The 27,710-nt window shown below is 43.8% G+C and overlaps 1 protein-coding gene across 2 annotated transcripts in view; it reads left to right on the top strand.

Moving 5' to 3' along the window:
- Positions 1-27,710, top strand: part of LOC141101794 (BOS complex subunit NOMO3-like) — a 365,568-nt gene that overhangs the window by 53,498 nt on the left and 284,360 nt on the right. For both annotated transcript variants that reach the window (XM_073591128.1, XM_073591127.1), the window contains 3 exons: positions 6,379-6,479; positions 10,804-10,910; positions 26,927-26,999. In XM_073591128.1, coding sequence (XP_073447229.1) covers positions 6,379-6,479; positions 10,804-10,910; positions 26,927-26,999 — 281 coding nt within the window. The remainder of the gene's footprint in view (positions 1-6,378; positions 6,480-10,803; positions 10,911-26,926; positions 27,000-27,710) is intronic.

Here is a 27,710-nt window from a genome sequence, read left to right as displayed (position 1 = left end):
AATGTTGGTATGTGTTTATGTGGACTTGGCTGTGATTCCAGGTATGTGTTTTTTGACAACGTTGTCCATTTTTAACGATTGTGTATAGCCTATTATATGTATTCCGTTTTTTAAATTCTGATACATAATGATAACTTTTTGAGGCGAGACCACTGGTTGCCCCATTCCCCTTTTTATTTTTTTTTTTAACTTCTTGTGGGTTCTTTTCCAATTCTTCTTCTTCTTTTGTGATAGTATACTTATGCTTCCCTTTTTACCCTCCCATACCATGACCTTTTGATTTCAAGTTTCTGCTTTTGATGAAGTGTGGGTGTGTGTGTGTTAAAGGTCTATCCCATTATTCACAGAGGGAACTAGTATGGCATGCAGTCTGCACACGAGGCAGAAAGATATTTTCCAAGTCATCTTCCAGGACGGCTTACAGAGAGATAGGCTCCTCCCACCTAGCACAGGAAACACATGATCCACATCATAAAAGCAGCACACAGGTATTAGCCAGGAACTCCAAACAGATGTTTGTTATTTTTCTGGCCTTCGTGCTAGGTGGTAGGGGCCCCCCGACGTCCATACCCAGGGCAAACAGGGGTAGTACTCCTGGGGTATGAGCCAGTTTGGGCCACCCAGAGACCCGACAGAGCGGTCTTGGGGAAAGTAAGGGACCCCCTCTACCGATTGAGTTGTAGCCTCAGTGAGGTACCTGTGAGGAGTAGAGGAGGTGATCCAGTGGGTCCATCTGAAATGGCACAGCAGGATGTTCTCCTAGTGGAGGCTCAGGCCGCCTCATGGTCCGGGTACCTTTTTCTGTTGTTTACAGAGATCTCCATGTGCAGGGCTTCTCTATCCTCAACATGTGGATCGTGCTGGTGGTGCAGAGTGATGAGGTAACTTCCAGAGCTGGTGACAGGAAGTGACATGGCAGGAAGTCCAGCGGCAGCCATCTGGTACACCCAGACGCCAGAAGTGAAGCCCTAGCTAGGATATCGGAGGATAACAGGGCTGTGCCGGAGGGCGGCATCAGATCCACATCGCCGCCCCTGATTCTCCACACGTCCTTATATAGGGCCGAATAGCAAGAGGGCACTGAAGGCTTCCAGGATCCATGGAAGCAGGTCTGGAGGCGCCATCCGTTGATTCAGGCCCTAAGGTAAGAAAATAGGGGGCAGACTGCTCCTTTCCCTTTCTTATCCTCCTGTGGGGGGGGGGGGGGGGGGCGCAGGGGCGTTGTGTTTTTTTTCCAGAGCCTGTTTATTGATATGCTTAGTGTGGACAGGTGTCGCACATACTAGCATAGGCTGCGGTGGTGGGTACTTTTAAAAAGGTTCTTAAATTAGAATTTTTGTTATCCACAGGGTGTTTTTGTAATGGGTATTTTCTTCAGTGGAAGTAATGTGCTGGCATTTGTCATTTGATTAATTTCAGGGCAAAGCCCACAAGCCCAGAGATAGCAAAACAGAGACACCCAGAAAAAGGTGCCCAATGTGCACCAAGAAAATGCCTTATGGGTGGAAGGCAGAAACGGGCCCTATCCTGAAAGGTCTTATGGACTCAATGAAGAAAGGGATGAAACAGGGGGACTGTAATGAGGAAAGACCCAGCAAGGTTCAAAGATCCCTTTTTCCTACAGAGAAACTATTAAAGGCTATATACGACACCCTGGAGCTGGAGGAGCCAGAGGACCAGGAGTTGTCTGTACATGACCTTTTTATATGCAGGCCTTCAGCCTAAGCAGAGCAGAACCTTTCCGGTACATACATCCCTAAAAGAGACAGTACTTCAGGAATGGAAGAAACGGGAAAAGGGAGTCTTCTTTCCTAAAAATTTGAAAAGAAGGTTTCCCTTCAAAGAGGAAGATACAATGTTGTGGGAAAAGTGCACCAGACTGGACGCTTCCCTATCTAAGGTTTCAAAGGGTTCAGAGCTTTCCTTTGAGGACTCAGGTACCCTAAAAGAGCCAATGGACAGAAAGGTGGAAGGATCTTTAAAGAAAGCATTGGAAGCCTGCTCTGCTAACTTTAAGCCAGCACTAGCCACTACGTGCGTGGCACATACGCTTGATTTATGGCTTAAACAGCTCCTCAATCTTCTGGAGTCAGATACTCCCAGGGAAGAAATTTTGGATGCTCTACCAACGCTAACTAAGGCAGTAGCCTGTATAGCAGATGCGTCCATGGAGTCTGTAATATTCTCGGCCAGGTCTACAGCATTAATTAATGAAGCCAGGAGGGCTATCTGGCTGAAGTCCTGGGGAGGAGATACAGTGTCAAAGGTCAATCTCTGTTCCCTCCCCTTTAATGGCGATTTGCTCTTTGGTAAAGAGCTAGAATCTGTCCTAGAGAGGTCGGCCGATAAAAAGAAAGGGTTTCCTTTCTCCAAAAAACAACAGCAAAAAAAGAAATTTTCATCCCTTCCAGAGATCAGGTGAAAGAAACTATCATCGGGGGGGGAGACAAAAGACAGCATAAAGACCCCCCCCCCCAGCCTAAAGACCCTTCCAGTGACTCAGTCAGCCATGCGGGAGGAAGGTTGGGGTCATTCCTCCCACAGTGGCAGACCATTTCCAGCAGCAGCTTTATCCTGGATCTGATAAAATCTGGGTACAGGATAGAGCTTTTGGGCTGCCCCCTTCAAAAATTTCACACAATAATTCTCCCGAAAGACGCGGAGAAGGCAAAAGCTATGTCTTCCCTCCTACAGAGCTTGCTGGAGGAGAAGGGGATAAGCTTCATCCCCCCATCCCTAAGAAAAGGGGGGTTTTAGTCTCACCTTTTTTGATAAAAAAAAGCTATCAGGAAAATTTCGACTCATTTTGAACCTGAAGCAAGTGAACATGTACACAAGGTACAAACGATTCAAAATGGAGTCGATTTACACCACCAGAGATTTGTTAACCCCTGGGGTCTTCATGGTCTCATCATTGGACCTAATGGACGCCTATCTTCATGTCCCCATTCAAAAGGAGTCCAGGCAGTTTCTCAGGTTTGCAGTGAAGAAGGGTTTCAAGACCCTCTATTTTCAGTTCAATGCTCTGCCCTTCGGATTGGTGTCAGCACCACGCATCTTCACGAAGATTTTGGCAGGAGCTCTGTGGATCCTGAGATTGGAGGGAATTCATATAATTCCCTATCTGGACGACCTGCTGATCTTTGCAGACGAGGTGAAACAGAACCTGAGCAGAACTATCAGACACCTTCAGCAGCTGGGGTGGCTGGTAAATCAGAAGTCACAGTTGGTACCTACTCAAAGTATAGTATTCCTAGGATACCTAATAGACTCTACTACATCCAAAATTTTTCTGACGAAAGAAAAAGTGGCAAAGATAATTGCAGAGGTGAGCAGCCTCTGCGTATGTACAGAGACCTCAATTCAGGGTATAATGAGGGTTCTTGGTTTGATGACAGCAGCCATCCCAGGAGTCCAGTGGGCGCAATTCCATACTTGAGCACTTCAGGTGTTCATGCTTTCTGTCTGGGATGGAAGGAAGGAATCTCTGCAGAGGCAGAAAGAGATCCCGCAGGAAGTAAAACTCTCAGTAGAGTGGTGGTTGATCCCTGCAAATCTCTCTGCAGGTCGACTTTTTGGTCCCAACACAACCCTCTGGCGGTCACCATGGATGCCAGTGGACAGGGGTGGGGAGCCCATTCAGGCCACAGATGGCCCAAGGGGTCTGGAACTGGCAGGAAGCCAGCCTCTCCTCCAATGCAAGGGAGCTGAGTCCAGTTCTAAAGGCTCTAGTAGCCTTTGGTCTGACTCTGAGGGGAAGACGCATGCAGGTCCTTTCGGACAATATTACCACAGTAAGTTACATCAACAAGTGGGGAGGTACAAGAGTCCCAGGTCTTATGAGGATAGCAGAAAAGATCCTTCAATGGGCGGAGGCAAATCTTTTATCCCTGTCTTCAGTTCACATAAAAGGGGAATTAAAGTGGGGTTCCACCCAAAAAAACAAAAATACATGAAAAATCCTAAAAAAAAAAACCCCCAAAAAACATTTGGATATTTTTTTTTTTTTAACTTGCCTCTAAATGCCTGTTGCTAGGCGGTCCCGCGTAGTCTGCCTCTTCCAGTGCCTGGGCTGGTGACATCACTTCTCCCTCGGCACAGGAAGGGCTCCGCTCTGCTCCCTCCCTCCTGTCAATCATCTGGGACCCATTACAGGTCCCAGGTGACTGAGCGGCCAATCGCGGCGCCGCTCGCGCATGCGCAGTGGGTGCCAGGCTGTGAAGCCACAGCCCGGTGCCCACAGTTGCAATGCCGGCGCCGCTGAACGGAGGGGGAGACAAGCGGGGCTTCGATCCCCCACATCGCTGGACCCAGGGACAGGTAAGTGTCCAATTAAAAGTCAGCAGCTGCAGTATTTGTAGCTGCTGACTTTTTAAATTATTTTTTTTTTTTATTTACTGGACCCCCTGGGTGGAACTCCTCTTTAAATACTCTGGCAGATGTCCTAAGCATGGAGATTCTGTCTCAGACAGAATGGTGCTTGAATCAAACAGTGTTCGAACAGGGAATCCCACAAATAGACCTGTTTGCTACAAGGCAGAACAGGCAGGTGGAACAATTTTTCTCCCTACAGAGAGATCATCTCAGTCTGGGCCTAGATGCCCTATCCCAGTCCTGGGAGGCAAATCTGGTTTATGCGTTTCCACCTTTTGCCCTCATTCCAAAGATTATCCGGAAGATAAGAATGTCGAGCACGAAGCTTATCCTGATCGCACCATTCTGGCCAAGGAGGTCTTGGTTCTCAGGACTACTAAGACTCCGCATCACAGAGCCTTGGAGACTGCCTTACAGGACAGACCTCATATATCAGGGAGAGGTGAATCATCCAGAAGGGAGCTCTCTTTCTCTGACGGCCTGGCTTCTGAGAGGGAGCTGTTAGAGCAGAGAGGGTTATCGGCAAGAGTAATCGATACCATTCTTAGCAGCCGGAAGCCGTCCACTAACGCAATTTACAATAAAATCTGGAAAAAAATTTGGGGCCTGGCGCCTGCTCAATAACAGAGTGTCAGGAGTTATGATCCCGGCGGTCCTAGATTTCCTCCAAGCCAGAGCAGATCTAAATCTGGCAGTTAGTACCCTTAAGGTGCAGGTATCGGCTCTGTTTAGCTTTTTAAATTAAAGACTGTCAGAAGAGCCACTGGTCAAGAGATTTCCTGCATCCATCAGCGGGTCCCCAGGTCAAGGAGGTTCCCTCCCTGGGACTTATCCACTGTGTTGCAAAGTCTTTGTAAAACACCGTTTTGAGCCAATAGACGAACTGCCCATAAAGCTCTTAACCTTGAAAACAGTGGTTTTGGTGGCCCTAGTCTCCGTTAAGAGGGTTAGTGAGATACAGGAGCTTTCAGTGATTGGGCCCTTCTGCATCATCTTGCAAGACAAGATTATCCTCTCGCTGGACCCAGGATTTCTCCCAAAAGTACTGTTTAACTTCCATAGGTCGGAAGAGATTGTGATACCATCATTTTGCGGAAATCTTAAAAATGACAAGGAGGCAGGATTTTTAATATAGATGTCAGGAGATACTTGAACGCTTACATAGCACGCACCAAGGAATGGCGATGTTCCACCAGCCTGTTTGTGTTGTTTGCAGGTTCAAACAGGGGTAAAAGGGTATCTAAAAATACCATCACAAGGTGGATGAAGTCGGCCATCACGGAGGCATACAAAGCAGCATCCCGGACACCTCCGTTAGGAATAAATGCTCATTCCACAAAAGCGGTTTCTATTTCTTGGGCTGAAAGGGCAGGAGCATCTCCCCTCCAGATTTGCAAGGCCGCAACCTGGTCCAGGTTCCAGACATTCGTAAAGCATTACAGACTGGATCTGCTTGCCAGCCAAGACCAGTCTTTCGGCAGGAAAGTGCTGCAGGCTGTGGTCCCGCCCTGATCAGGTAGTCCTATTTTGTCCTCTCTGTAAGCCGTCCTGGAAGATGACTTGGAAAAAACAGTGTTATTACCTGTTAACTACTTTTTCCAGGTATCTTCCAGGACAGCGTCAGTTCCTTTTTGGTTGGTAATTAGCAATGTAAAACGTAGAGTAAAGATGAAGCTACGCTAATGAAGATTTAATGATTGCTTATTCTGAAGCCTTCGGTTATTTGTTAATACTGAGGGGCTAATACCTGTGTGCTGCTTTTATGATATGGATCATGTGTTTCCTGTGCTAGGTGGGAGGAGCCATCTCTCTATAAGCCTTCCTAGAAGATTCCTGGAAAAAGTAGTCAACAGGTAATAACACTGTTTTCTTATGCAAATGTTTATTCTTGCTTGGGTTGGTAAGGTTTTTTTTTTTTTTTTTTTTTTTTTATTAGTGTAATGTTTTTACTTTTCTATAAAGTGTTTTCCTCACCATCATCTGTAACTTATTTCTTCACTTCAGAGCCGACCAGTGTTTCCCTCCATGTGGATGGAGTGAATGACATTTGTACAAAAGGGGAAGATGTTAATTTTATTTTCACCGGATTTTCAGTGAATGGAAAGGTATGGCATATGAGTATTTTTTTTTCTGTTTAATTGTAATGAAAACCCTATTTAAAAAAAAAAAAAAAAAAAATCCAAACTCGCCATCCTTTATTGAAAGTGGTTGTAAACCCTTAAACCCTTACATATACCCAGTGAAGGCACTATTATCAGGTGATATACCGAGAAGAAACAAATCCTCCTACATACACTATATTACCAAAAGTATCAGGACTCCACATGAACGTTAATGGCATCCCAGTCTTAGTCCGTAGGGTTCAATATTGGTTTGGCCCATCCATTGCAGCTATAACCTCTTCAAATCTTCTGGAAAGGCTGTCCACAAGGTTTACAAGTGTGTCTATGGGAATGTTTGACCATTCTTCCAGAAGCGCATTTGAGAGGTCAGGCACTGATGAGGACGAGAATGCCCGGCTCGCAGTCTCCGCTCTAATTTATCCCACAGGTGTTCTATTGGGTTGAGGTCAGGACTCTGTGCAGGCCTGTCAAGTTCCTCCACCCCAAACTCGCTCATCCATGTCTTTATGGTCCTTGCTTTGTGCACTGGTCCAAATCATTTGGTGGAGGAGGGGATTATGGTGTGGGGTTGTTTTTCAGGGGTTGGGCTTGGTCCCTTAGTTCCAGTGAAGGGGACTCTTAAGGTGTCAGTATACCAAGACAATTTGGACAATTTCATGCTCTCAACTTTGTGAGAACAGTTTGGGGATGACCCCTTCCTGTTCCAACTTGACTGCCCAGTAGAGCTGCACGATTAATCGTTAAAAAAACGATTCAACCCCCCTCAGGAGCTCTATGCAGAATTTTCAATTCATTTATGTAAGGAGTGTAGAGCATTCTCTGCTCACTCAGCTGTCAAAAGAAAAAAAAAACTGGGCAGCCTGCCAAGTTTTTTCACAACATTGTCCATGCTGGTGGATGACTAGAAACACTGTAAATTTTTGTTCTTGGATCAAAGAGATGAACTTATGTGTGTAAATAAGGAAGTTTAACCACTTAAAGACCAAACCCTTTTTTGACACTTGTTTCTTACAGTGAAAATCTGTATTTTTTGCTAGAAAATTACTTGGAACCCCCCATTAGAGCACCTTTGGACAGAATTGGAGCGGAGACTGCGAGCCAGGCCTTCTCATCCACATCAGTGCCTGACCTCACAAATGCACTTCTGGAAGAATGGTCAAATATTCCCATAGATACACCCCTAAACCTTGCGGACAGCCTTCTCGGAAGAGTTGCAGCTGTTGTAGCTGCAAAGGGTGGGCCAACTCAATATTGAACCCTACGGACTAAGACTGGGATGCCATTATAGTTCATGTGCGTGTAAAGGCAGGCGTCCCAATACTTTTGGTAATATAGCGTATGTTGTACCTGTCTATCTGCAATCTTCTCTTCTCTACATCTATTCAAAGTGCTGAATTTATAAGCTTATCTGCAGAGCTTAGTGAGGAGAACTCTGAGAGCTGATTGGAGGGAAGAGATACCCCCACCCCTCTCTACGCAGCTCACAGGAACGGAGCTGAGGCTGTCAATCTGGTGGAGATCCCTACCCTTTCACCATTTTTCTCTAGGTGTCAGGGAAAAATTGTCAGTTAGGCTACTTTTACACTGAGTCGCTTTACAGGCGCTACAGCGCTAAAAATAACGCCTGTAAAGAGCCCCTACTGTCTCTCCAGTGTGAAAGCCCGAGTGCTTTCACACTGGTGCGGTGCGCTTGCAGGACGGTAAAAAAAGTCCTGCAAGCAGCATCTTTGCAGCGCTGTAGGATCAGTGTATACACTGTTCCTAAAGCGCCCCTGCCCATTGAAATCAATGGGGCAGCGCCGGCAAAGCGCCGCTGGCGGACTTGACCCTAAAGCGGCGCTAAAAATATCGCTGCTTTGCCGACGTCCGCCCCAGTGTGAAAGTAGCTTTATTCATGCCGTTTGCAGAGAAACAAAGCAGCAGACAGAAATGACACTTGGGGCTTGTTCACACTTGATGAAATTTCTAACTCTTAAACGCTTCTATAGCATTAATGCGCTTTAGCATAGGCATTAGACTGGCATTAATGAACTTTTTAGTATGGGCGGTAGACTGGTGTTTTACAAGCGTTTAATGATGCTTTAAAAACGATCCCCAAAAGCCCTATGCGTGGTTTTAGTGTGTGTGTTAAGGCACGTTAAAAACGCTCCACAAACGCCTATTTGCTTTATATTTTAATTGGGAAGTGACATACAGGAAATAAACAATTTGAGGTGTGGCTTGTCATGGTGAATGTTTCCTGTGCATACTTTATTAGCAGGGAAGGCAGCAGTATGGATTTGTTTATTATGCTTTATCTAATGTTTGGCCTTCTGCAGCTGATGCTGATGTATGAGCAATTGGCTGAGCAGAGGAAGAGAGGGCATCCAGGCGCTATCGGGTACATCCAATTGTCTCGGAGATATTCTAAAGGGCACTTTCATGCTTTGTATCATGATTTGTGCACCTATCCTCAGAAGTTGATGTCGGCCATCTTCAAGCATCACGAACAGGAAGTGCATATAAGGAAGTGACTGCAGGACACTCTTTGCTCTCCTCTATCATTACAGGGCATCGTGGAGCATTATATTCCTCCTGCATGATTTTTTTTAAAACTCTTTTTAAGGTGCCGCAAACACCTGCCAGTGCGTTTGTGGAGCGTTACCATAGACTTGAATGGGAGGCATTGAAAGGCTTCAAACTCCTCCCAGATTCGTCATGAGGCTTCAATTTTGAAGCGACGCAATGCTGGTGCTTCATGTTTTGATAATGTGAACGACACTGTGTGCTGTCCATAGTATCATTTGCATTTGAGGAGCGTTAAAACGCCCCTCAAACGCCAATGTGAACTTAGCCTTAATGCTTTTAATAGCGACAAGTACACACTATAGATGGATATGCTTTGTTAATATTCCATGTCTAAAGTTTACAACCACTTTAAATCTACGTTTAGCATGCTCCCATCCCTGCCACTGCTCAGTCAAAATAACAGTGTTTTTTTTAGGTATTGGGGAGCACAACGCAGTAGTTTAAGCCCGAGTGGACAATCGGCAGGTGCATTGTGACTGGAAGGATTGGCGATTTTGGGAGTTTGGTTTATAGCTAGGTATAATCAAATTTGATACTTTAGTTACTATTGTACCTCTGCCTAGGTTAAATTGTCTACTAGCTTCTTATACCCTCCTGGTCTGGTTCTTAGAGGCGATACTTCTTTACCCTATTTATTCTTGTCTGATGTCTTTACTGCTCCTCATTCTCAGCAAAGAGGAAAAATAACCATCAGGTGGAATTAGTCTTTCTGTGTGTCAGCAGCAGGTTGTAACTCATTTGCAAAGGTCTCTCTGCTGAATGAGGTCCATAACATTTACATGATGCCAGAGTAGAATTATTCCACTAATATTACTTAAAAGAGAAATAACAGTTGTGGGTTAACTGAGTGTATTAAAATGGATGTAAACCCTCTCCTATACCCAGTGAAGTGAACAGCCTCAGTTGATACAGAGATAAAGCAAATCTCCCTACATAAGTTTTATTTGTATATTTGCTGTCTTCCGCTTGCTATATTCTTTAGAAAGTGAACATCATGTTAGAATTTTTTCTTCCTGTTTCAGCAGTGGGAGGGGAGTCTTGGCATACACTGTGTGTGTGTGACAGCTGATTGGAGAAAAGGCGCACAAATTCAGATCTTATTTACTTAACACTGCATGTTAAAATGCTCAGATTTAGCATGTGGGTTGCTGTCAGTTCAGGGGCAGTGAGGCTGTTGTGTGATGCGTGTTTCACGCACCGCACTGTTTACTTTTTTCAAACTTTATTTAAAGTAGCACAAAGTGACACTTCATATCTCTGAACAGCTACACAATGCACTGCACTGATATTTGGTGTCTTTTTATGTGCTGCAGTAAAATGCTACATGTCTGCAATTTACCGCAGCTAACTGCACCATGGCTGCATTGCAGTGTCAACGGTGCACATAGAAAACAATTGTTTTCTATGTGACCTGCGTTGATACAATGTAAAAAAAGTGCAGGTCACTTGCTGTGTGTGAATGGGTCCTAAGGGTTTTACTTTATATAATATAATATATAATAGGTTTCCCTATTCTATCCAGTCTGTATTCATGGCACATCCCCAGATGTTCTCATATTTGGAAAACCACTCTTGCATGTTAAACACAAATCAGTTTATAACACAGCAATTTGCGGAGAATGGATTTATGGAGTAATTATTCTAATGTTCGTAATGAATGGTATATAATATACATTCATACACCTGTTTTAATCTATCATTTAATATTATTCATAGTTTTAAAAAAATCGCATTGCAGGTTCTCAGCAGAAACCAGGACTTGGGTCCGGTTGGAGTGCAGGTTTCTTTGAGAAGAACAGGCAGTGGAGTAAACCTACAGACAACCACCACTCAACAAAGTGGAAAGTAAGTTTTTGAAATGCATGAACACAAAATACCCAGTTTTTCCCATCAGATTTATCCCAAGACCTCTAACTTGACAAACCTTTTATGCACAAAAGTATTTTAAATATATAGGGTACAGTGCATCGAAAAAGTATTCATACCCCTTGAAATTTTCCACATTTTGTCATGTTGCAACCAAAAATGTAAATGTATTTTATTGGGATTTTATGCACTACCTCACATTTTTGTAAATATTTTATTATATCTTTTCATGTGACAAGAAATTACGCTTTGCTACAATGTAAAATAGTGAGTGTACAGCTTGTATAAGAGCCCATTCACACAGGGGCAACACGACTTCCAGCGTGACTTTCGGAGGCAACTTGGACACGACTTGAGTATGAATCACAGCACGACTTGGAGCAACTTGCAACACAACTTGAAGTCGCCTCCAGGACAGGGAACTTTACAAGTGGCCAATCAGAGCTTATCAGCTGTGTGTGTGAAGGAGGGGGCTGGCTGTTTAGTGGAGTAAATTACTTTCTGTTTACTTTCTGCTTCCTGTAAAGTTGCCTCAGTATGAACAGTGATCAGACTTGGAGGCAACTTCCATTGAAATCAATGGGTACAAGTTGCCTTCAAGTCGGATTGAAGTAGTACAGGAACCTTTTCTGAAGTCGGAGCGACTGCAGTAGTGTGCATTAAGACAGATCCATTCATTTACATTGATTTTTTCATGTAGCGCGACTTGAGGCGACTAGGGGCGACTTGGGGCGACTTGAAGTCGGATCCAAAGTTGCCCCTGTGTGAATGGGCTCTAACAGTGTAAATTTGCTGTCCCCTCAAAATAACTCAACACTCAGCCATTAATGTCTAAACCGCTGGCAACAAAAGTGAGTACACCCCTAAGTGAAAATGTCCAAATTTGGCCCAATTAGCCATATTCCCTCCTCAGTGTCATGTGACTTGTTAGTGTTACAAGGTATGAGATGTGTTCAATTTGGTGTCATCCCTCTCACTCTTTCATACTGGTCACTGGAAGTTCAACACGGCACCTCATAGCAAAGTACTCTCTGAGGATCTGAAAAAATAATAATTGATGCTCTACATAAAAGATGGTAATTGCCAAGATCCTGAAACTGAGCTGCAGCACAATGGCCGAGACCATACATCGATAACCGGGACAGGTTCCACTCAAAACAGGCCTCGCCATGGTCGACCAAAGAAGTTGAGTGCACGTGCTCAGTGTCATATACAGAGGCTGTCTTCGGGAAATAGACATATGAGTGCTGCCAGCATTGCTGCAGAGGTTGAAGGGGTGGGGGGGGTCAGCCTGTCAGTGCTCAGCCCATACACTGAAACAAATTGATCTGCATGGCTGTCATCCCAGAAGGAAGCCTCTTCTAAAGATGATGCACAAGAAAGCCTGCAAACAGTTTGCTGAAGACAAGCAGACTAAGGACATGGATTACTGGAACCATGTCCTGTGGTCTGATGAGACCGAGATAAACTTATTTGGTTCAGATGGTTTTAAGCGTGTGTAGCAGCAACCAGGTGAGGAGTCCAAAGACAAGTGTCTTGCCTACAGTCAAGCATGGTGGGAGCAGAGGCGGCTCTAGGCTTTGTGAGGCCTTAGGCAAAACTTAGACATGAGGCCCCACTCACGCCCATAATGGGAAAAATAATTAACGCGATAAAAAATAACTGTGTGGCCCTCCCCCACAGCGCTGCTGGCTTCTCTCCCGCTGACTGCTATGGGGGATCTTTAGAATGAAGGCCGGGAAAAGGGGCTGTAATTTACAATCCCCTTCCTTTTCTAAATGAACATAGTGAGTGATCGGTACTGATCACTCACTGTGTTCATTCACAACTGAAGCATAGTAAACGGTGTTTGCTCTGCTTTTGTTTATGAATTAACAGGAGCCTCAGTCTCCTGTTCAATTGGCTACAGAGGAGGACTGGGTTCTCAGTGCCTTTCTCTGTTTAGACCCCTGATATCTCACCAAAGAAACCAAAAAACATAAAACCTTTTAAAAATTATAATAAAAAAAACTGTAGAAATTTTAGATCAAATTTTTTTTAATCAAACTAAAAAGTCATGCCCAATATGAAGCATAATTTAGCCACACTCACTGTTTTCTGTGGTGCATTGTGTATGCCATGGGTAACCATCTCCCTACTAGAGGATCCAATGCATTACTTTGTCCATGATGCTATTATTATGGCATTCTACAATGGCAGTAAACCTGAGTAGGAAAAGAAAAGTGGAGGGTATGATGGCGGGTAGTATGTACATGAGGAGTGCGGAGTGTATAAGGAGAGAGAGACCCTAGAGAGTTGAGGCTCCTGTGCACAGTACTGGGAAAGGACTCGGGTAAGTATCAAGGGGTAGCGCACAAAATTATTTTCATGCATAAAATGCACGAAAGTAAAAAACCTACAGCTTTTAGGCTGGCCATACATTATAGAATTTTCTTGTACAACTTATAATATATAAATAAATAATATTTTAGGAGGTCAAATCTAAACACTTTCAGTTTGTATGCACTAAGGCAGGCCTTTGCACGACATAGTTAAAGGTAAATCTAATGAAAAGTGTATAGTGTATGGCCAGCTTTATAACCAGTTTAACTGTTTTGGGGGGGTGGGGGGGGGGAGTGGAGGTTATTTAATTTACAATGCTATTTGTAATGGGCACCATGGAGGGGAGTATCTGCTGTGAGGCAAACGAGGCATTTGCCTGGAGTGGTGCCAACCCCCCAGGGGACCACACTAAAACCGAATGACGGCTACAGTGTGGTCATCCAGGTGCGGCGCACACCCAGTGCACTCTGATCACTGTGTCCTTTAGAACAGCTGATCAAAAATTGGGGTTAAAAGCCAATCACAGCAGCTCTTTACATCATGATCAGCGATGTTTGAACTCAGCCGATTACATAGTAAACTTGACTGTTATCGGCATTTCTTTCCTCATGCTGTCCCAGCGTGAAAAGACGAGAGAGACAGTAAATGGCTAGTGTAAAAGGGGACATCTACACTGATCGTCCGTGTCCTGATGATCAGGGCTGTGTATTAGTGCCAACCAGTGCCCATCAGTGCTGCGTATCAGTGCAGCTTCATCACTGCCTCCTTATCAGTGCAGCTTCATCACTGCCTCCTTATCAGTACCAGCCAGTGCTGCATATCAGTGCCCACCAGTGCTGTCACATCCTCTGCCTACATGTCTCAGGGTCTGATGAGGAAGCCGCAGCTGTTCACTGTGAAACGCTGTGGCTTCCCCATCAGACCCTGAGACAATAACAGTATACTGCGCCTGGGGTGGGACAAATTTAGATGGGGGTGGGTGTTCAATTTAAGTTTTGCCTAGGGCAGCACAAAAAAAAGATACACCAAATACAAGGACGCTTTACAACTTCGTGTCCCGCTCACTCTGCCTGCTTGGGGACACTGACCGGGGACATTCCCTCCCTCTTTCTCACACACACACACCCACCAGCCAATTAAGCGGCCACGAGGCCCCTGTGAGCGCGAGACCTAAGGCAACCACCTAATTAGAGAGCCGCCTCTGGGTGGGAGTATCATGGTCTGGAGTTGCATGAGTGCTGCCGTTCATTGAGGGAACCATGAATGCCAACATGTACTGTGACATACTGAAGCAGAGCATGATCCCCCTCCCCCTAGCATAACGACCCCAAACACACCTCCAAGATGACCACTGCCTTGCTAAAGAAGCTGAGGGTAAAGGTGATGGACTGGCCAAGCATGTCTCCAGACCTAAATCCTATTGAGCATCTGTGAGGCATCCTCAAACGGAAGGTGGAAGAGTGCAAGGTCTCTAACATCCACCAGCTCCGTGATGGAGGAGTGAAAGAGGACTCCAGTGGTAACCTGTGAAGCTCTGGTGAACTCCATGCTCAAGTGGGTTAAGGCAGTGCTGGAAAATAAGGATGGCCACACAAAATATTGATACTTTGGGCCCAATTTGGACATTTTCGCTTAGGGGTGTACTCACTTGCCAGCAATTTAGACATTAATGGCTGTGTGTTTAGTTATTTTGAGGAAACAGCAGATTTACACTGTAAGGCGTCTGTCACACAGGCGGCTATTCTGCCGCCGTTAAAAAGCATGTTGTTGTTATTTTGAAATTCCAAGACTCCAGGCACAGCGTTCACTTGCAGTTGTACATTGCGATTAGCTGCGTTGGTACATTCTTGCCATTTCTTATGTGCTTCCTGTTTTCCTTTCCTTGTTGCTGCTGCTATCAGCAGGAGAAATTGTACGCTGCAATAAACCGGTCCTGTCTGCCCGTGTGAAAGGGGCCTTATACAAGCTGTACACTCACTACTTTACATTGTAGCAAAGTGTCATTTTTTTCAGTGTTGTCACATGAAAAGATATAACAAAATATTTACAAAAATGTTAGGGGTGTACGTATCACAATGTATATCGGTGTGCGGCGGTCTGGAAGTGGTTAAAAATGTCTACAGGTTACCAGTTAAGAGTTACAGAGGAGATCTAGTGCTAGAATTTTTGCTCTTGCTCTAACGATCGAGGCGATACCTCACATGTGTGGTTTGAACACCATTTACATATGTGGACGCGACTTGCATATGCGTTCGATTTTGCGTGCGAGCTCGGAGGGGCGGAGTGCAATTTAAATTATTTTATTTTTTTACTTTTTATTTTGACACTGTCTCTTTTTAAAAAAAAATAAAAATAAGCAGGACAGGGCCTCTTTATTCAAGGGACAGGGCCTCTTTATTATTTTATATCAAAAAGACCTCTGATCTTACATTTACACTTAAAATTGATTTAAAAAAAAAAAAAATGCCCTTTTTAAGGCTGGAGGGCGGAAGTGACGGTTGACGTCGCTCCAGTCCTCCAAGGGCATAGAGTCGAGTAGGGGCCATCTTGCCCTTGCTTGACTTCCTGCCCATCTGTCCATCGGATCCAATCGATTCTGCCGCTGCTGATCTCTCCGGTAAGCAGTGGAAACGGCCAGAGAGAGGCAGGAGGGGGCACCGTCGCCCATAAAAGTGACCCTGTGGCAAATCCACCGCCGGGACCACTTTTTTTATGTGAGAGAGGATCGCCGGCCGTGGATAAATATACCGGGGTTATGGCAGCTAGCTGCTGCCATAACAACAGTATTTAATGTCAAATTAGCGATTTATATATCCACGGTTGCCGGTCTGGAAGTGGTTTAATACTATGGATGTTTTTGAAACTAGAAATGATCGTAAGATTAATGCAGATGAAGTTGTGGAGGACAAAAACTTTGAGGAAATTCATGGTATTTTTCTTCATTTGAAGAACATCATGACCTCAGACATTAAAACAGCATGGGATATTTCCCTTTTGGAACACTGTAAAATATGGTTCCTCGTTTTCTAAGGTGGGATCTATCCCCAGAACAGGAGGAACTTTAAAGAAGATAAGAAGTGGTATCAATTTTTTAACAGTGCTGGTGTAGACCTGTTAAAATTGAGAGAAACTTACTATGTTCAAGGGGAAGGAAAAATATAATGGGGAAACTGAGAAATTGAAACTGATTTTAAATAAACCGAGGAGGAACAAAATATAAAAAGATACATTGATAAGGGATTTAAAAGACTATAAAGCAGCTAAAGTGTTTAAACGGCAACTAAATATTACAGATGGCTTGTCCACTCCTAACCCTCCCCTTCTGGACAATGCTCATCAGCCCCCTAAGACAAATAGATCTTGATCAAGTAATTAAGGGACCATGAAAAATGATTGGGTGAAAGTAAAAAATCCATCTAAGAACAATTCCAAACCTGATTTGGTAAGTCACCCAATCGCAATAACCCCAATATTCGTGGGGACACACTAACTATAATAATTGTCAATCCATGGACATCCCCACCTACAACAAATAGGAACCCCTAGGGCAGGGGTCAGCAACCTTTTTCCGCTTAAGGGCTGTATTCAATGTATGTGAATGCATGGAGGGTGGCATTCACCTGCTAAAAAATGAAGATAATAAGAATCCTAACATAGTAATAACAGTATTACCTCACTGTAAGGTGCTTCACTAATACAAAGACAGTTCACCCTGAGGGAGCATGTGGCTTTTACTGCCCCCTTCCCCATCCTGGCACAAAAGGGTGGTTGACGCCAGCCAGCATGGTCTGGAGAAGGGGTCTCTGTCCCCAGGGGTGATGAGGTCCCTAATAGGGTCCCCCCCATTGCAGTGTCCTCTGTCCCCTTCCCTCCAAACAAATTTCCTTTGTTCCCCAAAGCCGTGTCCTCTGTCCCCTGCACCCCCCCACTGTGGTGCCCTCTGTGCCCATAGTGTCCTGTGCCCCCTGCACCTCCCACTGTAGTGTCCTCTGCCCCCTGCACCTCCCACTGTAGTGTCCTCTGCCCCCTGCACCTTCCACTGTAGGGTCCTCTGCCCCTGCACCTCCCACTGTAGTGTCCTCTGCCCCCTGCACCTCCCACTGTAGTGTCCTCTGTCTCCTGCACCCCCCCACACACACCGTGTAGGTAGACCTCTCCTACCTTACACAGGTGTACAGCAGGGCAGAAAGCGGCATCAAAGACTGGATGGGGGCAGGAACTGCTGAAGTTAACATTTTACATTAATGGGCTGGTGATTGCTTGCTAGGATCGCCCGGCAACCAATCGCCTGTTTAAGCTAACTTCAGCAGTTCCCGACCCCCATCCAGCCTTTGATACTAGCTGCTCTCCAATGAAGAGGACAGCGGCGTACATGTCCGGGTGCCCATGAATTAATCACAAGCACTGACGGGCCGGACAATTAGTGGTGGCGGGCCGGGTGCGAGTTGCCGACCCCTGCCCTAGAGGATCTGAATGATGAGGATAAAGGAGATGGATATATTTACTGGCACCCGCAAAACCAAAAAGGAGGTCACCATAGGGACAGGTACCCATATAACCTCTAGCCGACCAAGGGGAAACCCTAGAGGCGGATACAGAGGTCACTCAACACAAAAAAGGACCTTCTAGAGGTGGCTATTTTTATCCCAATAAAATACATTTACGTTTTTGGTTGTAACATGACAAAATGTGGAAAATTTCAAAGTGTATGAATACTTTTTCAAGGCACAGTACATCTTTTTCCATTATATTTTTAATAGTACATAGTTGTCACATGTTGTTTTTGTATAAAACTCTTGAAGGACCATGTACATCTACAGAGACTTATTGTATTCGGTGATCTAGGTAAACACTTTTCTTTATCGTACATCGTGGGTCACAGAGCCTTAAGTAATTACTTAATGGGTTATGGGCCACCTTTGGGGGTTGACACTGGTATACCCAATCAAGGAAGTTCACTCCCTATATAACCCCTCCTCCTTCAAGGAGCACATCAGTTTTTTCGCCAGTGTCTAAGGTGTTTGTCACAATTGAAGATATGCTCTGAGGAGCTCCAGGAGGGATCCATGCTGGATTTAAAAAGCCTCCACAACCGGATCCATCCACGCCACTGCGGCCACAGGATGGTAACTGGGCCTCGCATAGAAGAACAAGGTTTTGCCTGTAACGCTTCTCTTTGGGAGCTGGACCCTAGGAACCAGGACTCTTTTTGGTCTTGCTACATTAAAGTTGTCCTGAGGGGTGCTATACAGGTCAAAAAGAGTGGAACCCCTATTAAAAGGGACCCGGTCTTTGATGGTTTAACTATGCTGCCCGCCGTGATGGGTGAAATTTGGATCTGTCTGTTTACAGCAGTATCCTGCAGCAAGGAAAAGGTAAGAGAAAAGCTTAGGCGTAATAATGTGTGTACCCTGTTGAATCTGTGCTACAAACAAGCGTGTGTCCTTGCAGCTGGAGGGGTGTTCTCCTCTCCCCCCAATTGGGGAAACTGAGTGGCTGGGGGTACAGGTACTATGTACATTCATTTATAACAGTATTATACATGCTTATAAAACAGTGTGATAAACACAAAAAAGCTAAACTGCTAAGTACCCCCCCCCCCAAACCCCCCTCCCCAGGTGGCGTTTTTAGCTAAAAAAAGCATTTACTTGCAATAAAGTGTAGGGCTGCAACTAACGATTATTTTCATAATCGATTAGTTGGCCGATTACTGTTTCGATTAATGGGTTAATAACCTTAAAAAAAAGTGTGGTGTATAATTTAGTTAATATGTAAAGTTTAAAAATGTATTCCTAAATATCTCTATACTCAGGGGTAAATATAAATAACCAACTATATGGTTAGGGAATAACAGACAAGAGATATACTCTGTATACTATTAGGTTGAATCTGATAAATATCATCAGACTCAGATCAAATTTTTTTATAAAAAAAAAAAAAAAATGTTAAGACTGTTTTGCAGATTTTCAAACAGAACTGTAATATTATATGCTTGCCATACAAAAACAATGCCTTCCTTAAAAAAAAAAAAAAAAAAAATTTAATTTTAAGAACTTTGTTCGATTTTCTAATTGTTGGTGGGGTCAAATCGACGTTTGTTTTCAACCACAGTGACCGGAAAATTTAGAAATAATAGAAAACTTCTTGGTCAAAGGAATTTCCAGACAGTGTATGTGGTTTTCGTTGAATGTTAAAAGCAGGTTAAAATTTCAAACATTCTTTCATTCAGCGAATGTAAGATTTTTCGCATGAATATTCTCATCTGAAAATTGATCCATGTGGCCAGCATAAGGCTCGGTACACACCTATGCAGTTTGTTTTTGATTAGTTTATGCAGTGCTTTTTGCTGTGCATGTTGATTCTTGCGCATGCCATTTTGCTGCAATTTGCGTTTTTTTTTGCTTTCTTTTTTTAATGCTTTTTTTTTTGGCCAATTTGTTGTTGGGCCGATTAAAAAACACAATTTTCTGCAAAAATGCATTACATGCTTTTCTGCAGCTTCTCCATTGAAGTATATTGAACCCAAAAGCTTTGCTTTGCGTTGGAAAGGGTCAATGACCTTTTTCAAATACATAGCAGCTGAAAAAAGCATAGATGTGAACTTTTAAATGAACTGTAGTGCTTTTCTACAAAAAGCACCAAAAAACACATGGGTGGGAACCAGGCCTAAGACATTTAGTAACATAATGGAGTTAAAAAAAAAATAAAAATATTAGCTCTTCGTAGTACAAAAATAGCAAATAATCGCTACTGTAAGGGGTTTGTTTTTTATTGTGCAACAGGGAAAGTAATATTTACAGTAGCGATTATTTGCTCTTTTTGTACTATAAAGGGCTACTTTTAGGTTTTTTTTAACCCCATTATGTTACTGGCCCATTAATCGATTATGAAAATAGTAATCGATTAATTTCATATTCGATTAGTTGTCGATTAATCGATTAGTTGTTTCGGCCCTAATAAAGTGTAAAGCGAGGGGGTGATCAGGAGACACGCTGCATAGCGTCTGCAGCCTCCTCTCCTCCTCCTGGCTATGTCCGAAGCCGTTCTCGCGCACACGAGGCTGATAATTTTCATTGAAGGAGGAGAGAGGGTCGGGCAAGTGGCGTGGCTTAAACAACAGCGCCGTGTGCGGACTCAGTGTCCTAAGAAAGCACACAGTGCACAAACAATCAGGTTCACACCCGAGGGGCTTAAAAGCTAATGCTCTGAGAGCACAAAGCTGTCTACCAGAGCAGCTGAAGCAAGGCTGCCACAGGACTCAGGAACGTTGGAACACGTGAGGGGTTTACACAGGCATTGTCAGTACAGGAAAAGACATTATTGTTTAGCATTAGTTTAATTTAAGCTGTCATTGCTTTTCCTACTATTGCTCAGCAAATAGAACAGTTCTTAGAGTACCTCTGCTTTTGTGCTTAGCACTATGGCTTCCAAGGTTACTACTAAGGCACCAAACGTTCCACCCCCAGGCGCTGGGAACTCCAGTCATGCCTCCACACTGTCATCCTCTCCAGAGATACCTGACATGGCAAGCCAGGGTGAGTCTTTGGAACCGATTGGTGGTGCAACTGCTTTTCACACTTCAGTTCCTGTATATGTGACTGAAGATGCATTTTCCTCTGCCTTGCAAGGCTTAGAAGGAAGATTAGCATCTTTAATCGCATCCTCCATTCAAGGGGATAGGAAGCGTGTTAGATCCCCCTTCTCCCACCTCAAACCCTTTACAAGGGAACAGTGGGCACAGGATGAGGTATTACCCTCAGGCGATCATGTAGAAAAATAAGCCGATTTTTCCTCTGCGGAGGAAACGATTGATGAACCTTATACAACCTCGCAATCTGAGAGATTGATGGTAGGTACAAACTCTTATGGAGATGGTTCATGCCACTTTCATGCTACCCTTAACAGAGTCAGCTGAAAGTTTGGTCCCTTCCTTGGGTTTTTTAAAACCTTTCATCTTTTTCATATATTACTATAAAAGCTTATATATGCTCAATGGGATCATCCGAATAAGCATTTTTTTCCCTCCAAAGAGTTTCTCAGTTCTCTATCCCATGGAGGAGAAATTCACAAAAGATGGAAAGTACCAGCAATAGGTGCTGCGATTTCCAGCATAACTTGTCCAGTAGACAATGCACAAATGCATAAAGATAAGAAGTCGATTTTTTTTTTTTTTTGTTAAAATCCTCTTTTTCCTGGCAGGCACCGTTCTCAGCCTGCAGTCGCTGCAATAGGCACCTCTCAGCCCCTTTAAAGGACCAGTTCAAGAGGCCCTTAGGGAGGTCCCTGCACAACAGGCCCATGAGTAGCTGAACTACCAAGGGCGGTATCTTTTGCCATAGACGCCATAAAGGGACTCTATCCACCAAGCGTCCCGCTTTGCGCTTGTGCTCCTACACATGAGTAGGACCCTGTGGTTAAAGGGTTGGTCAGCCTAAGCATCTTGCTAAAAAGCTCCTGACTAATTTCCCCTTTAATGAGGAGCGACTATTTGGGGAGAATTTGGTCAAATGCATCCAAATGATTTCTAGCAGGAAAGGTACTCTTTTGCCCAAAAAGAAGGTATAAACGTCCCTTTATTTGAAAAAATGGACTCCTTCCCCTGCGCCAGGGACAGCTGCCTCTAGGCAGTGGCGACTGCCTCCACCATCTCTAGACTCTAGAGGAGAAAAACATTCAGCCCCCTGTATACATGATTGAAAATGTATTTTTCCTCCGCCCTGCAGGGCCTAGAAGGAAAATTAGTGACTTTAACCACATCCATTATCCAAGGATAGGAAGCATGTTAGATCCCCCTCCCCCACCTAGATCCCTTATCAAGGGAATAGTGGGTAGAGGATGAAGGGTTACTCTCAGGTGATCAGGAAAGAAAGGCAAACTGATTACTCCTCTGTGGAGGAGACAACTGGAGTTGAACCTTTTTCAGCCTTGCAATCTGAGAAATTGCTGGTACAAATCTCTTACAGAAATGATTCATGCCTCTTTCAAGCTACCTCTAGTAGGGTGAGCTGATAGTTCTGTTTTTTCTTTGTTTCCTTAAAACCTTTACTGCCTTTTTCATGCGTTTCCTGTACATGTACAGATCCACGCAGAAATTCAACAGATCCATTCTAGTTCTAAAAGAATCTAAATCAGTTCTGAAGATCCGCTCCTTTCTAGGGAGTCGATCAGGTCAGTTTCTATCCTACAAGGAGGAAAACGTCTGGCGCCTATCGGCATCAGGGATGCATATCTGCATGTCTATATATTTCCCCTCACCAAAGGTTTCTGCGGTTCGAAGTAGAACCGCAGCATTTCAGTTTATAGCCTTGCCCTTCAAGCCAGCTACAGCACCCCGAGTGTTCACAAAAGTGCTAGCCCCACTTCTAATCAGGTCTAGGGCACAGGGCTTAAACAGTCCTGGCATACCTAGACGATCTATTGCTAATAGAGCAATCAGTGTCCGGAGTAAGGTGCACGCATTACAACCAGTTACCTGGAAAAGTCTGGGTGGCGTTCTCAACCTAGTGAAGTCTCCCTTAAGTCTCCCTAAAAAAGCTGGAGTATTTGGGTCTGATCATAAATACAGCCCAGAAAAAGGGGTGTTCTTACCCAGGCAAAAGACCGCTCCATAAGAGAGTTGGTGCGGTTGGTCAGGTCAAAAGGAGATCCCTCCATTCACCTTTGCATGAGGTTGTTAGAAAGGATGGTGGCTTCATTCAAAGCAGTTCCCTATGCCCAGTTCCATTCGAGACTGTTGCAAAACAGTATTCTATCTGCTAACAAGACGATCCAAGCTTTTGGACTTGCCAATACGGCTGTCCCCAAGGGTGTCCCAAAGTCTCAATTGGTGGTTACTAACCAGAATCTGCTGAAAGGAAAATCCTTCAGACCTGTTATCTGGAAAGTGGTAATGACAGATGCCAGCCTTTCAGGCTGGGGAGCAGTACTGAAGTAGAAAACTATCCAAGGACAGTGGTCAAGAACCGAAAGAGCCCTGCCCATCAACATCCTAGAGGTTCGGGCAGTGCGTCTGGCTCTAAAGACCTGGACTTCCAAGTTAAGGGATTGTCCTGTCAGGATCCATTCTGTCAATGCCATGGCTGTGGCTTATATCAATCACCAAGGGGGCACCAAGAGTCTCTCAGGACAGAGAGAGGTGAACCATATTCTGACTTGGGCAGAAAGAAATATTCCGTGCCTATCGGCAGTCTTCATTCCGGGAATAGAAGATTGGCACGTGGACTACTTAAGTCGCCAGCAGATTATTCCCAGGGGAATGGTTTCTTCACCCCGACATATGTTTGGGCTGTTTGTCAAAGATGGGGGACTCCGGACGTAGATCTTCTAGCGTCCAGTTCAACATAAAGTTAGTTAACTTTGTGTCCAGAACAGAGGATCCAGTCGCATGCAAAACAGATGTGTTGGTGATACCGTGGGATCAGTTCACTCTGATCTATGTATTTCCCCCTATTCAATTGCTGCCTCAACTTCTTTTCAGAATCAAGCTGGAAAGAAAACCGGTAATTCTAGCAGCACCAGCATGGCCCAGAAGGTCATGGTATGCAGAAATTGTAAAGATGGCAGTGGAGGATCCATGGTCCCTTCCACTAAGGCCAGACCTGCTCTCTCACAGGGGCCGATATTCCATCCTACTTTACGAGCGCTAAATTTAATGGCTTGACTATTGAAACCCACATTCCGAGGAAACGTGGGCTTTCAGGGTCAGTTATCTCTACTCTGATTAATGCAAGGAAACTAGCTTCCAGAACTATATATTCTAGAGTTTGGAGAGCTTATGTTTCCTGGTGTGAATCCAAGGGTTGACACCCACGGAGTTCTATCATAGGCAGAATTCTTGCCTTTCTAAAATTGGCGTAGAGATGAATTTGGCCCTGAGTACTATTAAGGGCCAAGTCTCAGCCTTATAATTTCAAAGACTGCTTGCTACGCATTCTTTAGTCCGGGGTTTTTATGCAAGGTGTGATGCAGATTATTCCGCCAGTTAAATCACCTTACACCCTTGGGACTTGAATTTTGTTTTGTCAGTGTTACAAAAACCATTTGATCCGATACAGCATATTCCCTTAGTCCTTCTGACAAGGAAGCTGGTATTTTTTGGTTGCTATATCCTCAGCAAGGAGGGTTTCAGAATTGGCTGCTTTTTCTTGAAAAGAGCAACATTTGATTATTCATGAGAACGGAGTGGTGTAACGCCCTCGTCTAGGCTTTTTGCCAAAGGTATTTTCAGGTTTTCACCTGAACCAAGATATTGTCCTGCCATCCTTCTTTTTTTTTTTTTTTTTTTTTTTTCAAAACCATGTTCCTGGGAAGAAAAGTCACTACATTGTCTTGATGTGTTGAGAGCAGTGAAAATCTATTTAAAGGCAACTGCTCAGATTCTTAAGAATGATGTCTTGTTTATTCTGCCAGAGGGTCCTAAGGACTGGCAGCGTCCAAATCCACTGTTGCTAAGTAGATTGGGCAAGTTATAATTCAAACTTATGATTTTAAGGGGTAAGTTTCCCCTTTTTCAAGTTAAGGTGCACTCTACCAGAGCGATTGGGAAGTGCGTCACCAGGCCTCCATGGCTCAGATCTGTAAGGCCGCAACTTCAGTGCATACATTCACAATTTTTTTTTTTTTTGGGGGGTACCCTGCGGGTTGTCTCTCCCTCCCCTCAAGTAGCATTGCTATGGGAAGTCCCATTAAGTAATTACTTAAGGCCCTGTGTCCCATGATGTACTATAAAGAAAATAGGATTTTTATTACAGCTTACCTGTAAAATCCTTTTCTTAGAGTACATCATGGGACACAGAGGTCCTGCCCCTCTTTTATGGGGTTTAAGTATATTGCTGTGCTACAAAAACTGATGTGCTCCTGGAAGGAGGAGGGGTTATATAGGGAGTGAACTTCCTTGATTGGGTATACCAGTGTCCATCACCTGAAGGTGGCCCATAACCCATTAAGTAATTACTTTAGGCTCTTTGTCCCATGATGTACTCCAAGAAAATGATTTTACAGGTAAGCTGTAATAAAAATCCTAGTTTTCACAAGGTTTTTATTGAAAAATAAACATGTCAATAAGCTTCACATTTAAGTAGTCCTTAAGGAAAGGAAAAAAAAGCGAAGTGCAAGAAGGAATAACAAGATTAAAGTGATTGTAAACCTTCAGGGTTTTTTCTTTTTTTAGAATGCATTAAGGTGAAAAAAACACGAGGGTTTACAACCCCTTTAAGGTACATGCGTATCCACTCTCTCCACAAAACAGAGAGACGTTGGCTTGCAGTGCTAGGGGTATTTAAAGACTATGTATAACCAATGCTTGTTTAACAAAGATATTAGGTTGTGGTGAAATCCAGAGCAGTATTTTAAGGTTGGGATGCATAAACATCTTAAATCAGGGGTCCAAGTAGAGTTTAGAAAGAGGCCACAAAATAGCTGTCTTCTCTAATGTCGAACATGGGACCATTCTTAAAACAGTGTTATACAAGAAAATTAACCCTTAAAGAGGGCGATGCACCTGCTTAAAGAGGGGCCAATGACAAGACACAACATAGGAGAGAGGAGAAATAAGGAAGGCGGGGGGGCGGGGCTTGAGATCTAGGTAAACTCTTTATGATTTTAAAGCTTAATTTTTTTATTTTATGTATTAAAATAATAAACATGTTATACTTGCCTGTAGAGCTGCACGATTCTGGCTAAAACGAGAATCACAATTTTTTTTGCTTAGAATAAAGATCACGATTCTCGTGGCGTAACATCACCTTTCACATTATACAAAAAAATTGGGCTAACGTTACGGTTAAGTGTTGTGGGCTTTTTTTTCTTTTAAAGTGTGTTTTTTCCAAAAATATTGCGTTTGAAAGAATGCTGCGTAAATACAGTGTGACATAAAATATTGCAACAACCACCATTTTTTTCTCTCTAGGGTCTCTGCTAAAAATCTATATATAATGTTTCTGGGTTCTAAATCATTTTCTAGAAAAAAATACAGATTTTAACTTGTAATCAACAAGTGTCAGAAAAAGGTTTAGTCTTTAAGTGGTTAAACTAACCTTATCTACAGACAGAAGTTCATTCCTTTGATCTAAAAGGAGATGTTACAATGCTTCTCTTTATCTGGCCTGAACAATGTCATATACTTGGCAGGCTGCCTGTTTTTTTTTTTTTTTTTGACAGCTGTTGGCTTGAGCAGAGAACACACTCTTTGCTGAATCGGGAAAATGCTGTGTTAAGATCACGAGGGGGGGTAGAATCTTGAATCTTTAGCGATTGATCGCGCATCTCTAATTACCTGCTATGTGCAATGATTTTGCACAGAACAGCCCTGATCCTCTTCTTCTGGAGTCGTCCCCCCACCAAGTGACCACCATAGGAGGCTATAGACACAGACAGTCTCGGTCTGACCCCCTGCTCCATCATCATAGGTTTTGATTTACAGCAATGGGAGCCAGTGGCTTCCGCTGCTCTCAATCTACCCAGTGAGGAGGGAGAGAGCCGCTGCACAACGCTGGATCAAGATCTGGCTCAGGTAAGGATATGGAGGGAAGTTGACCCAATCCTGTGGCACAGTTAAAATTTTACTTTAATGCAGAGAATGCAGTTAGGTACAAAACCTTAAGCCTTTAGAACCACTTTAATACATAATTTGTTTCTTGTTTAATGTCTTAATTTCTTTCTCTTTGGTTTTTTAGGTATTCCTTTAACAAAGTTCTTCCAGGAGAATATGAAATTGTTGCATCACATCCCACTTGGACTTTAAAAGAGGTATCTTAATTTTTATCCAGCTGTGAAAAAAAAGTAAAAAGTGTTCAAGTAATTGGTTACCCACTTACCAACCTGCCACACTAATAATACTGCGGTGGGTTGGCACTTGCAAGCACAATGACGTACAGCGGGGACGGAAAGTATTCAGACCCCCTTACATTTTTCACTCTTTGTTATATTGCAGCCATTTGCTAAAATCATTTATGTTCATTTTTTCCTCATTAATGTACATGCACCCCATATTGACAGAAAAACACAGAATTGTTGACATTTTTGCAGATTTATTAAAGAAAAACTGAAATATCACATGGTCCTAAATATTCAGACCCTTTGCTGTGAAACTCATATATTTAACTCAGGTGCTGTCCATTTCTTCTGATCATCCTTGAGATGGTTCTACACCTTCATTTGAGTCCAGCTGTGTTTTTGATTATACTGATTGGACTTGATTAGGAAAGTCACACACCTTTCTATATAAGACCTTACAGCTCACAGTGCATGTCAGAGCAAATGAGAATCATGAGGTCAAAGGAACTGCCTGAAGAGCTCAGAGACAGAATTGTGGCAAGGCACAGATCTGGCCAATTTTCTGCTGCACTTAAGGTTCCTAAGAGCACAGTGGCCTCCATAATCCTTAAATGGAAGACGTTTGGGACGACCAGAACCCTTCCTAGAGCTGGCCGTCCGGCCAAACTGAGCTATCGGGGGAGA

Source organism: Aquarana catesbeiana, linkage group LG06 (genome assembly GCF_042186555.1).
Source record: "Aquarana catesbeiana isolate 2022-GZ linkage group LG06, ASM4218655v1, whole genome shotgun sequence".
Taxonomy (NCBI): domain Eukaryota; kingdom Metazoa; phylum Chordata; class Amphibia; order Anura; family Ranidae; genus Aquarana; species Aquarana catesbeiana.
This window is presented reverse-complemented; position numbering and strand designations above follow the sequence as displayed.